Source organism: Chrysoperla carnea, chromosome 5 (assembly GCF_905475395.1).
Source record: "Chrysoperla carnea chromosome 5, inChrCarn1.1, whole genome shotgun sequence".
Lineage (NCBI taxonomy): Eukaryota > Metazoa > Arthropoda > Insecta > Neuroptera > Chrysopidae > Chrysoperla > Chrysoperla carnea.
The window spans coordinates 17,652,641-17,667,500 of NC_058341.1; the positions used below are offsets into that span (position 1 = coordinate 17,652,641).

At 28.3% G+C, this 14,860-nt stretch overlaps 1 protein-coding gene across 1 annotated transcript; it reads right to left on the reverse strand.

Annotated features, from left to right (window-relative positions):
- Positions 1-886: 886 nt before the first annotated feature.
- Positions 887-1,909, reverse strand: LOC123300587 (protein roadkill-like). The gene has a single exon (XM_044883178.1). The coding sequence runs from the start codon at positions 1,907-1,909 to the stop codon at positions 896-898; it is 1,014 nt and encodes a 337-aa protein (XP_044739113.1). The 3' UTR covers positions 887-895.
- Positions 1,910-14,860: the final 12,951 nt, after the last annotated feature.

A 14,860-nucleotide genomic window follows, 5' to 3' on the forward strand; every position in this document is an offset into this window, starting at 1 on the left:
TACCTATTTTGCTAAATCCGTGATTTATAAATGTCGTTAAGTTTCCATGGAAATTTTATGATGTGTTTAGATGGATTTTTCAGGTGAGGCTTAAGGCATGGCCTAACTTATGCCGAGGCTAATTACTAAAGTTCAATCTAATTAGAAATCAATCTCGAAATGAGAGATTATCAGTTGCATTTTCGTATATTGCTTCATTTTGGCGTTCTAAAAGTTGTCTCAAAAATTTCATGCCTGCGTCGTAAGTTATATATTATTGTAATTAGTTAGGGCCTTTTAATTAAATAATCAAGGCGTCGTCAGCATACCTACAGTAGCCTATTTTATTCCAGACTACAGATATGGTTGCAAAGAATAAACAAAATATTTTTATATAATTTATTAATGCAATGAAATTAATCGTGTTGAACATTAATTATTTTGCAAAAAAACATATCGAAACATGTAAATTAATAATTAAATAACAAAATAATAATTCTATTTGTAACATAATATTGTAAATTAAGTATGGCTTTAAGAAAATAAAATAAAATGTATTTTGTTTTTTTTTTATACTTTTGTTTTTTTTTATCAAATTTTTTATTTTTTATTTTTTTTTTCATCTAATTGGGGAGGGTTAGGTTACACAAAATGAAACCTTAACGGAATCTCTTGTCCTCCCTGGTGGAAAAAATATTTGAAAAAAGAATGAGTCTTAATAAGTCTTAGGAAACTCTGAAAAAGTCTTAGAAACTTTAAAAAAGTATTAAGAACTCTGAATAACTCTGAATTAGACTAGTCCCAAAAAGGTTGAGAAATTCAAAGTACCTAAGACTTTTTCAGAATTTCTTATTCTTTCTTCAAATATTTTTTCCACCAGGGCTAATTTTTGTTCATAATTATAAATATAGTTCAATTATGTGTTTTGCTGTTGCAACTTTACTGTTGCAAGTGTTTTACAAACATTAGAAATTAAAATCGGATGTGTTTTTATTAGTTGTTTCCATCCCACAGTATCCATTACATCTGGACTGGTACTAATAAAATTAATAGATGTAGCTTTTAATTGATCAGCTCTATGAAGATCTGACAATATTAACATTTCCGCTGCATTTTCTACAGATAAATTTTTGCATAACTCTTCCTCGCACAATACCTTCAATCTTTCTAGGGCATATTTTTCAGCTGCTGCTAAAATTTCAGCCGCCATGGTTTCTAAATTTTCTGCATTTCCTGTATATATGAATTTTAATACTTCGTGCAATACTTCATAATCAACATCAATTATTTTTACACAATTTTGTTTGCGTTCCTCCATATCATGTTTGAACATTGCAGCGAATACAGGACTTCGAGCTGCTAAGATAGTTGTATGCACTTGAAACTCCCTACCATCAGCAACTAATAAAGTGGCATCGCTAAACTCTTTAGTTTCAAATATCATACCTAAATCCTTAGATAATTGACAATCTGGTACTTTGAATTGCATTCTACTTGGCTGATGTAAAATGTCACCCAGTACACTTACTTGACAAAATATTTTAAGTGCTAATATGTTTTTATCTATTTTAAAATTGCACCAACCATAACCAATTTTTGGATTGGCGGCACTTGGTTGTTCAAATCGATATCCAGGATATTCAAATATATGGATTTTTTCATCTTTGTCATTTAGAATTGAAATTTTAAAATTGGCGTATACGCTTTCTTCATCACTTGATACAAGTTTTAAATATAATCCAAAATCAGCACTTTGACATAGTTTGAGGCACCATACTGACTTTTTATTTTTCCCTGTAGTGAGTGTAAATGTAGGAGATAATAATTCTTTAGGGTTGTTAATAATTAAACCCCAAAATTTAAAATTATTTATAATCCATTTATAGTTGCATTGATATACTTCTAAATTAGTAATTCCTTTCAGATCCATTTTGTTTGCCTAGAAAATAGTATTTTTATTTTTTAACACACAATGCATATGTTCGGCATAATATTTATTTCGGAAAAATTTAAAAAAAGAAAAAGCGAATTTAGGGAAAAAATTCCAAATACCTTTTTACTTGATAAGTTTCTTAATTTCTGCCCAAGCAAAGCAAAGAAGTTATTATCATGTACATTTTTAATTGGCTAATTTTTAGGCATGAGAGCAATATTTTATTATTTTTATGTATAAAGTATTAAATAAAAAGAGTATTATATACAATGTTTTTTATGATACATACCTTAATACGAAAGAAAATGATTTATTTTAAGACGAGTTAGAAATGAAAATAGATAAACACAAAAAATATTTTTAATATAAAATGTCACTTGTTGGAATAAAATTCATGCTTGTATTATAGATATACAAAAATATTTAATCTCATACATCTATGATGTTGTACACCACAAACATAGAAAATGGACTAAGCAATATTCTCAAGAAATCGTCCACTCTCTAGAAAGAGAGAAAGAGAGAAAGCGGCCAATACCTGTCTCTTTTCTGTAAGCCTGTAGCATAAGCATAGAGAAAGATCAACTGGCCGCACGATAGTTTTATCTCTCTTATAAATTTCTGCTTTTGTTTACTGTACAGTTAGATCGAAACTTTCAGTCCATTCTCTATGTCTGTGGTGTGAAGTTTGACCATAGAGAATGTTAATAATTTCTAACTGTACAGTAAATAAAAGCAGAAATTTATAAGAGAGAGAAAACTTTCGTGCGGCCAGTTGATCTTTCTCTATGCTTATGCTACAGGTAGGACGCGCTATTAAAATCGTATGTAACTAAAGGATTTTGTCGAGGCCAGTAACCACTCAGAAAGCAAACAGCTTCTCCGTCGGGATTCTCCCAGGATTGATGGATCCAAGATTTTGGACCCGATCGATGCAGGTGATGATAGTTCAATCGAAAGTGTCCTGTCAAGAGTCTGTGATTATAGACAGTTTGGCCTGTCGCATGCCCTTCGCAAAGTCCCAGTAATCAAGATGGGCTTGTCGTACCCATTCTTTAATTCGGTAAATCACAGAGCTTCTTGCTATGGGAATGACAGGCTCTCGTTCCAACGAGTCTGCTGCTTCATTCCCTTTAACGCCAGAGTGACATTTGCAAAATGTGTGACAGAGAATATTTGCAAAATGGTTGGAGTTAGGGCCATTTAAATTACCACGGTACCATAGTATCCTTTTATTCCGGAATACATTTGTCTTACGACGACTTTCAGTCCTATCTTTTAGAGTATTTGATGTTATTGATTTTACATGTTTCATTTTCACAACCGAATAAAATCGAAGCAAAAAATATTTTGATTGAAAATCACGGATATACCTATTTTGCTACATCCGTGATTTATAAATGTCGTTAAGTTTCCATGGAAATTTTATGATGTGTTTAGATGGATTTTTCAGGTGAAGCTAAAGGCATGGCCTAACTTATGCCGAGGCTAATTACTAATAAGTTCCGTCTAATTAGAAATCAATCTTGAAATGAGAGATAATTAGTTGAATTTTCGTATATAGCTTCATTTTGGCGTTCTAAAAGTTATTAATATTATCGAAGATAATATGTAAATGAAAACTCTAGGATATGTCGAAATAAATTTCGATTTTTGTCCCAATTTCCTAGGAATTTAGTTCTAAAAGTTGTCTCAAAAATCTCATGCCTGCGTCGTAAGTTATTCAAACTCAAAGGTTAAAAAAATCAGTTTTTTGCGATTATCTCGGTTTCTATTGTTCTAATAACGTTAACGCCTGTTATAAAAAATTTGCGACAAATTTTATTTGAAACATTTTTTCATGTGATTAACCGTTTTTGAGATAGAGGGTGGTGAGTGCCATAACTGAAAATGACTCACTTACTGATCTATACAAATTCTAAGGGACTTCTAGACATGCTAGAAAAATGTGGATTTCGGCATTAAAAGCAGAATTGCTTGAAACCTGCAAGGTAATCGGAAAACTTCAATTTTTTCAATCACGTCAGTTAATTTAAAAAAAAAAAAAAATTAACAAATTTTCTTAATAGTTTTTTATTAATTTTATTATAAATTTTCAAATTTATTAAAATTTATATTTAATTTACAGCAATTTTGTCGGCTAGTACTGAGACCCTGTAGATAGGTTTGTACCTTGGCCCTGAAATAATAAAAAATTAATTAAATCTTTTTAAGATAAATAAGACGGCCAATTCTTAACAATAATATAATCAGAAACATTTAATATTATGAGGAATTTTGATTTTTCCTTGAACTTACGATTCTTTTAATGAAAAATAAATTTAGAAAAAGAATTGTAATTTTTTATGCAAGTTCAGTTTTTATTTTTTACTTGACATGTGCCGAAACTCGAAAATAAGCACATTCGAGGTGGCCAACCGCTAAGTACCTAAATATAAGATGTCCGACTTTGTCTAATATGTATTTAGAAAAAATTTGGATATATACAAGCCTGAAGATTTCATTAGAACAATCATATTCGAAACATAATAATTTGTGAATCGAACAATTGGAGTACAAAAAAAAACTTTCATTAAAACAAATGAAAATAAGAACTTAAGTTAAATATATCGTTATATACAAGCCAGGTAGCTGTGTGGATTTTGTGTTTAATTTAATTTTTTTTTTCTTTAATTTTATGACTGAGACTTATACATCCTCCACTCCCCTATTTATTTACAGATTGAAAGTTTATAAATTTAAATTAACAGGTAAGGAATGAAGTGTATAAGATTTAAAAGAATGAGTTTAGGACAGGTAGGTTTTTAAAAATTATTTAAGTATTAAATTTTTAATAGATAAAACATGTATCAAATAGCACAGTAGGTTGCGCTTCTGATTACGGATACAAAGTACCCTAGTTCGCATCCTAACGGAGTTTATAGTTTATTTAAAACAAAAGTTGAAGAGTTTTTTTTAAATTTAATAAGGTTTTAACTTAATTGTTTTTTTTTTTTTTTTAATTTCCACTCACCACAAGTTTACAGACCAATAAATAACTTTCTGATTTTCGAAGTTAAAACAATTACTTACCTATCAGGATATTCCTTCCTGTTCATTGTGTTCTCCTAGTAAAAATATGAAAAAAATCAATCATTTTTTCCTCCATTCAATCAAATTGAAACTTTTTCATCAAAAAAGTACGAAAAAATCTTCAATTTTTTCAACATTTGTACTAGGAGAACATAAGTACGAATTAGTAGTTCCTGATAGGGAGAAAAAGCAAGTAAGTGTTTTCACTCCGAAAGTCTAAAATTTTATTTTGGCAGAAAGTTATTGGTCTGCCCAGAAGTCATACTCACCAAACACGGATGTGCAGACCACTAACTTTCTGACTTACGAGGTGACAACAATTACCTTGCTATCAGGTACTACTAATTCCGTCCGTCCATGATGTTCTCCTAGTAGAAATGTGAAAAAAATTGAAGTTTTTGAACGAAAAAAAACTAAAATTTTTCATCATTACTAGGCAAACATGTTGTGGTGGAAATTTAAAAAAAAAAAAGAAAATAAAAATCAGAATTTGCTTAACAGAAAGAAGGATTTTTTTAATATAGTCCTACTCAAGTTTCGAACCAGGGGACTATCTCTTCGTAGTCAGATACGCTAACCACTATACCATAAGGGCTCTGTTATTCATATTAATAAATAATTATATTAATATTTTCGACTTTCACTCAATATTCCCTAATAAAAATTATAACAAAAAGTAAAACTCATTTTCAGAAAATTTTGTGATGTTTTATTAGAAAAAGAAATGGCAAACGAAGTTTGAAATACTTACCTATCGCAAAGTTCGAAATACTTACCTATTTTTAACTGAAATAATAATGTATAGCTACAGAGACATGGGGAAAAATAAAAGAAATACAGGTTTTGAGTTTTCAACTTTATTTAAATAAAATCAAAATACATAAAAACTATTTACGAATTACTTCCACATAATTCCATACAACTAATTTCATCTTAAAAAAATTTTTTTGCATCAACTTTTTTTTTACAAACCAAATACCACAAAAAAATAAAATGAAAATCCAAAAAAAATTTGTTGATTACGTATCGAAAATGAAAAATGATTGGTAAGGCCACAATTTATTTAATCCTTATCAGTATCAGGCGACAATAAAAAAAATTAAAAAATTTACAATCAATAATATAAAAAAGCTTTTAAAAACAACTTTTTTTTTTACAAAATTTGTCACATGATTGGTGCAAAAGATAATAAAAAGTGAATTGACAGGTCTGGAGTCAAGCGTGGTATTTGAAAATCATTTAAAATTCGAGATACTATTATTATTCTAGGATATGGCACGTGGTTTTCTGCCCCGTGGTAAATAAACTGCTGAGTCGATGTGGAACATTTTCTCTCATAGAACATACAAATGGCAGAGCAGCCATTTTCGAAATAGACGGGATGGGGAAAATAAGAGTAAAAAACTTGGTTTCCCACTTCCTCTGTATCTCGAAAATAGCCGCTTTGCCATATATATGTTCCTATGCAAGAAAATGTTTCACATCGATTCGAGAACTTATTTACCAAGCGGCAGAAAGTTAGGGTTTAATGGATTTTTTTACGTGTCATATCCTATAATATATCCAGGATGTACCTAAAAATTTTTGGTATATCTACGAAAATTTGCATAGAAAGGGATTCTTCTTCAGAGGATTGTAATTTAAGATTAAAATTGATGAATATTGAGATCGATATTCAAATAAGAATATTCATCAATTTTAAACTTGACGCTGAATTACATTTTTCAAGACCCTCTGAGAAATAAATCACGGCTTTGAAAATTTTTGTAGAGGAAAAACTTGTTCAAATACTACGCCTGTCTCTAGACCTATTATTTTTTAAAAAATTCAAATAAAATATTTAAAAAAAAAACTTTGAGATCTAATTTTTATGGCGAACAATTTTTTTAACAGTCAAATATTTCTTTTTTTTTTAAATATCATAAGATCACAGTTTTCCTAATGTGTGCTAAATCTGGTATGTATCTGAAAAAATTATTTTCAAATTAATGGATATTTTCTTTTTTGGCAAGATTTTCTTTTAAAGAGCGTAAATTTTGAAAATTGTTCTCCAAAAAAAATTATTTAAAATTAAAAATACAGTCATTTTTTGGCAAACTTAAATAAAACCTTTCAAATTACTATATTCGGTAGCGAAATTACGAAAAATCTGTACTTAGAGTACTAATATTTGAGCCAAGAGGGTTAAAGAATCGGATTATTTGGAAGAATCACGTAAAATTTACAAAATTTAAAAATCGAAAATGAAATCCCCGATTAAATTTTCCTTTGAAATATATCTAAGACTAAGAAAGACGTGAAAAATCTTTAATTTTCTTCCTGAAAATTTTTATTCTACAGGTAAAAATCTAAAACTTGGCATTGCTGCTTTTCAGATTTCTTTCGAGTTTCACAATCTTATTCGTAAATTCAGCTACCGAATAAAATTCGACAATTCCAATTTCTTTAAATGATAAACTGGTTGATACTTAAACAAAACTACCTCCCATAATTAGGGTAAGTTTGTAAAATAAAATTTTTCTGAGAAAAATATTTTCCTAAGAAAAGAAATACATAATTTTTTACAAATGGGAACTATATATTTGAAACGTCTTGAACTATTTGAGAATGCTGTCAGTACCTAAATAAAGTTAACTGGAATGCGGCAAGCATTAATTTTAGTTTCCGTGGTAAATTCATCAGTTTTGTACTGAATACAACATAAAATACAAGAAAAAGTAAAAATTATCAAAATTTGGATGATAAAATACAAAAAAGTAATAAATACAATAAAGTACAAACAAACGATCCTACAATTTAAATAAAAAATATAATACAATTTATTTATTATTTATCACATGAAAATAATTTTTCTCCACTATTGTTGAATACGTTTATGTGCAACTAAATTACTTCTATGAGTAAATGTTTTATCACAAATATAACATGGAAATGGTTTTTCACCAGTATGAAGACGTTTATGTTGTTTTAAATGATTTCGGCTGGTTAAAACTTTATTACAAATATCACATATAAATGATTTTTCTCCCGTGCAAATACGTTTTTGTTTAATTGAACCTTTTTTAGTAAATTTTGGAGGTAAAAGTGGTTGTTCTTCAATTTGTATTTGAACATTCGGTTCTAATATTTCATCTTTAATGGATAACATTTCTATATTTAATTTTTTTTCATTTTCTTCAGGTTCCCAACTAATATCACTTTTATTATCTGGCATCTCTTCCATGCTATCACTGTTTCTTTCTTCCAATATTCCATTTTTAATCTGTGCATCTTGTATTTACTGTAAATTTGTTGTTGGTTTGTTTCCGCTATGAATACGTTTGTGATGAGCAAAAGAGCCGTGGTGAGTAAATTTTTTATTACAAGTATCACATGAAAATGGTTTTTCTCCGCTGTGAATACGTTTATGTTCAACTAAAGTACATCGTTGATTAAATTTTTTATTACAAATATCACATGAAAATGGTTTTTCTCCACTGTGAATACGTTTATGTGCAACTAAATGACTTTGATGAGTAAATGTTTTATTACAAATATCACATGAAAATGGTTTTTCTCCACTGTGAATACGTTTATGTGCAACTAAATGACTTTGATTAGTAAATGTTTTATTACAAATATGACATGAAAATGGTTTTTCTCCGGTATGAATACGTTTATGTACAACTAAATGACTTTTATGAGTAAATGTTTTATTACAAATATCACATGAAAATGGTTTTTCTCCGGTGTGAATCCTTCTATGTAAAAGTAAACTACTTTGACGAGTAAATGTTTTATTACAAATATTACATGTAAAAGGTTTTTCTCCTCCATGAATACGTTTATGTTGAACTAAATTAGACTTAAAAGTAAATGTTTTATTACAAATATCACATAAAAATGGTTTCTCACCGATGTGAATGAATTCATGTCGAACTAAACTACTGTGATTATTAAATGTTTTATTACAAATATCACATGAAAATGTTTTTTTGTCACTATGAACACGTTTATGTTTAACTAAAGTACTTTGATTATTAAATGATTTATTACAAATATCACATGAAAGTGGTTGAATTACACTTGCAGTATGAATCCCTTGTGATTCCAAAATAGAATTTTCATCTAATATTTCATCTTTAATAATCAGTTCTGTATGTAATTCTTTTTCGACTTTAATATTTTCGTAATTAATTTTGCACAATTGTTTATCATTTTCACTAACACTCACAACACAAATTTGTTCACCTTCCGCTAAAACATTTTCATCAAATATTTCACTTTTAATAATTAGTTCTGTATGTAATTCTTTTTCAATTTTAATATTTTCATCAATTGATTCTTTTTTTACACTTTTAATGCTGTTGTTAGGTATTTCTTCCTCCATTAAAACATTGCTGTCATCTGCTCGTATTTCATTCTTGATTGAACCAACATCTATTGTAACATTTTCATCTAATGTTTCAATTTGAATCATTATTTTTGTAATTTTTTTTAATATAAATTAACTAATTTCAAAAAATATAACCTATTTTATAGAACGAATATTTTTATTTATTGATGTGATCCCAAAGAGATAAACAAATATACTAAAATATAAGCATTTCTATTGGTTAAAACTACAAAAAACATGGCTGCTTAAAAATAAAACTATAAATGAGTAAGATATATTGATTTTGTATTAAACCAAAAGAGACAAGTATATTAGTAATATCAATGCTGCCAATCCAACGACATTAGAACCAAACAATACCAACCTGACCATATTAAATTTGGTTTTATTCATGTTCTCCTGTTACAAATTTTTGTAAAATTTATCATGTAAATTGTTCAAAAATATCATATAGGCAAAGCACGTTACAAGTTATTTTTAGGTTTTTGAATTAAAAATTTTAAAATTTGGTATTAGGAGAATATGTTATAAAAGCAAAGAGGTTACATAACATGATGACATTAAAAAAATTTAGATATGTTAAGTTGGTATAATTTGGTTATAAAATCCGTGAGTTGGTAGGATTGGAATATTTTAGTAATATCAGTGCTGAAAACCCCCTAATATTATAACCAATATTATAACGAATACCAACCTGACCATATTAAATTTGTTTTTATTCATGTTCTCCTGTTACAAATTTTTGTAAAATTTTATGAAATTCATGTAAATTGTTCAAAAATATCATATAGGCAAAGCACGTTACAAGTTATTTTTAGCTTTTTGAATTAAAAATTTTTAAATTTGGTATTAGGAGAATATGATACAAAAGCAAAGAGGTTATAAAGAAGGTTTATTATATTATAACCAAATATATCAACTTAGATATTATTAAATAATTAAAACGAAATGGCAAATAATTTATTTGTTGAAACAAATAACCATTTGTTTATTAAAATTGGGGTCATGGTTTTTATATATATGGGTTTGTACTTTCTGTTGAATACCTTCTTTTCTTTCTTCTTCCTTAAAACTAGGCTCGCGAATATCGCTTAGGTCAAGGACCCCTTGAGCCTAAAAAATTTAAATCCCTCTCGATTAAGACAATATTCGTTAAAATTAAAATATTTACCAATATTACCAAGTAAGTAGTACTAAATGAAACAGTTAATATATTGAATTTAGATTTCGCTTTATTGATTACACAAATTTGTGGAAAATATTTTTGAAAGTTCTCTGGATCATCACAATCAGCTTCAGGAGTTTCAATAATTGCAGACGATTGTTTGTTTGCCTTACGACGACTTTCGGTCCTATCTTTTAGAGTATTTGATGTTATTGATTTTACATGTTTCATGATATACCTATTTTGCTACATCCGTGATTTATAAATGTCGTATAATCCATTTATAGTTGCATTGATATACTTCTAAATTAGTAATTCCTTTCAGATTCATTTTGTTTGCCTGGAAAATAGTATTTTGATTTTTTAACACACAATGCATATGTTCGGCATAATATTTATTTCAGAAAAATTTAAAAAAAGAAAAAGCGAATTTAGGGAAAAAATTCCAAATACACGTGACAGAGAATATTTGCAAAATATTTGCATAGTATCCTTTTATTCCGGAATACAGATATAGTTGCAAAGAATAAACTAAAATTGTTTTTATATAATTTATTAATGAAGAATACAAAGACATTAATCGCGATGAACATTAATGTTGCAAAAAAAAAAAAAAAAACATATTTAACGAATTTATACAAATTAATAATTAAATAAACAAATAATAATTATATTTGTAACATAATATTGTAAATTTGGTATGTCTTTAAGAATATAATAATATGTATTTTGATTTTTTTATGTTTTTTGTTTTATTCATCAAATTGTATTATATCTAATTTTGTTTATACATTTAAGTAACGTGAAGATACATAATTATAAAATATACATTTTGTCTCATAAATTGGGTACAATATGTAATTCGGGGGAGAATGGAGGGTTCACAAAATTACGTAAAACCCTAATGGAATCAACGCAATCTGTTGTCTTAGATATGTCTCATATTCACGCCCAGGGTATTTACATAATAATTTGTTTCGATTTATTCTTGCTACAATGACGTCGTCTATTTGAATGAGACATAAAAACAAATACTCTCAATCTAAGCCAACAATAGATTTTTTCAAATTTATATTGTGTTCCCTGCTATCATACTTTCTTCAAATAGTTCATAAAATTTGTAAATCCGTTACACCCAGAATAAACAGTGTGCTTACATCGTATTTACACCTATAAATTTTGGATAAAATGTACGGCACCATTTATGATAAAATGATATAATGATTGTTTTTGAACACTTAACTCTTATTATTTCTCAAATAGACCTGAAATTTTTCGGATGAAATGACGCACCAGGTAACATGGCGTCAGTTTTGCGAGGTATAGGTGAATAAGGATGAGAATATGAATGTCACATCCATACACCAGCCGGTACCGAAGTTATCGAATATATTCCTATACGGTATTTGTGTAATTAGCTTCGAATATCTATGCAGGGTTAGTATCCAGCAACGCCGAACATATTTGCTGGCGCAGGAATGTGACATTCATATCCTCACCTGTAACGTGCAAAACTAACGCCATGGTGCTTAAACTTGCTTTTACCTGGTAGGTCATTTCACTCGAAAAATTTCAGCATGGGCTTGTGATATAAAAGTATTCATACAATTTTTAATGCACCATTCTAAAATGGTTCGGGAATAGTATCCCGGTTCTGTTACTTCTTCCCTATGTTCTTTTTATATAATAGTGTATACACTTAGTGCACCAAAACAAGAAGAGCATATAAAAAAATTTGTTCTATTTGATAGTTAATTATTAAACTATCATTATTCTTTCTTTTCTGATCTATCAGTGTCTTCATGAACAATGAGTAAAAAGGTTTAAATTGAATTTTTTACGATTCCATTAAATTTTAATGTAATTTACAGCAATTAACTAGTTATTATAAAAACTGTGTATACAACTTAGGCATCCGAAAATAAGCAATAAACACATTATTAACTCATTCGAAACATTCTAACGTTGATCACAAATTCGTTTAGGCACTTCAATCGTATTTTCAGATACCTATTATAGTCAAAATCGATTATAACGACATTGGTTATTCCGATAAATTGGTAAAGTTGCTAAATTTTATGCGGTCGTTAGTGTCAGTTCAATTTTTGTTTTATGACTTTTTTCAACTAGCCTCTCCGTCTTCGAGATGTCGGCATTTAAAAAAATCGCCTTTTTAGGCTAAAGTGATTTTCGCAATAGTAACATTCTCCTTGGAAGAAAATTGTTCAATATAAAAGAGTATACAGAATGTTCGATTTACATCTAGGCATATAAATATCACGAGTATGACAGAATACATGCGTTAAGCAATGCATTTAAGTGAGAGGTATTATATACATGTGTGGAAGCTTCGATATACGTTGAGATAGTTGTAAGGCGCTTGAAGAGTGAGAGTTTCTTAGTTGAATAGATGAACTACAACAGATAAGCCACGATACAAGTCACTTTTGCAATTTCATATAATACCTCTTACTTAGATGCATTGCTTAACGCATGTACTATGTCATACTCGTGATATTTATATACTTAGATGTAAATCGAACATTCTGTATAGTTTATAAAAAATTTCATTATAACCAATTTTGACAGTGTAATATAAAATCGTTGAAAGAAAATAAAGTTGTCTAGCATTGAAAGCAAAATCTTATTTGCATATTATTTTTGTTGAGTAGTAAATGCTTCGAGATAAAAAAATACTTTCATTTTTATTTCAATTTATTTAATTTAATATATTACTATTTAAAATATATCATCGTATTTGATTTACGAAAAATCTTACTACTTCTATTGAGTCATGTTTGTGTATGTGAGAAGGTCTGTGTGTTGTTTTTATTTTAGTACAAATTTTAAAACAAAGTCTATTTTTTTCTGTTTAATTTTATTTGGCAGTTTTATTATTTTAATAGTGAAACTGTTTTGTATTTTAATTTTTGGACTGATCATTTTTATTGTATTTTAATTCCTGTAAAAACATTTCTCTCTTTTTTAAATTAGCACCATGACTATAAAATTCTTTTAGTTCAATCAAAAATATAGTAGAAAATTGTTTAAGAATAAATACAATTTAGTATTTCATTTTCATGTTTAACACTTGGGTAAATGAAAAAGGGTGGAGCTAAATTGCCTAAAAACCAGCATACAACTTTTTTGAGAATATTCCGGAATATGGATCCGGAATATTGCATTTAGGCCCTTAAACGACGGAAATTAAGAGGGATGAATTTTTATAACTTTGTTATGCCAATTTTGTTTTGTGAGACCCCGAAATTAAAAAAGCTCATATTCATAACTGGTAAAAGATAGAGCATAAAAATAACAAACAAACAAAAAACTAGACTGAGACGTAATACAAAATTTCGGGGAACCGCGTAGTAAAACTTTAAAAACAGCAATTTAAGAAAATTTACCCAAATAAAAAAATTTGTAAAGTTGTTATAACGAATCCGCATATGTAATTTCAATCTATTATTAAAGACTTTTATCGAAAATAAATTGTAATTTATAAACAGTTTGATACTTATTGAAAATAATTCTTTACCACAAGTGTCTTACATAGAGGGTGTAAAAAAAAAAACGTTATCCCAATATTACTCGAAAAATAATGGTTTTAGAAAAAAAAGTTAAATATAAAATTTGATGAGTTCTAAAAGTAGTACTAGATGATGGCATTACACTTGACGTTGACGTCGATTTTCAAGGTTATTTTTAAAACTGAGCTTGAAGGCGACGTAAATCGATGGCATCTTCTAGTACAACTCTTTAAACACTCCAACTCTTGTATTTAACCCTTTTATCTAAAACCAATATTATCTAAGTAAAATAGAAGTATCGATATTTTTTTTACACCCCGTATAATTTATGAACATACTAATTACTTTAAGATATCTTAGGTTAAAAATCTACAATTATTGTATTCTTAATAAACACTTAACGCATCATCAACATCAACTTTGTGATACTAAATGCGTTTGCTCTGTGTTTCACGTAAAATTTTTTCAATTACACAATTTTGTTTTTTAAGGTAGCTATTAGTGTTTAAAATTGAAAAACTCTGATTCAGAAATTTCATTGATTTAAGGACTTTGCTCCAAAAACGCCTTAGGATCTTCTTCAAATTGTGAATACTTATTAATGTGTTTCATAAGCAGCAAGTAAAATTTATAAACCATCTTACTGTACTAAATTTTTAGAATTGTACTGTTAAGTTTACATGCTAGCCTATTTGAAAACGGATAGATTCTTTGCTTTTGGCGCATGTATAAACGGGCCTGCCTCGTTATTCTCCAAGCCATGTATTTCAAATATCCGTTAATAATTTATAGCGAGTTTTCTGAAA

What these genes read in the sequence shown, in the direction of transcription:
- LOC123300587 (XM_044883178.1), bottom strand. Translation starts at nt 1,909, where the DNA reads ATGGATCTGAAAGGAATTACTAATTTAGAAGTATATCAATGCAACTAT.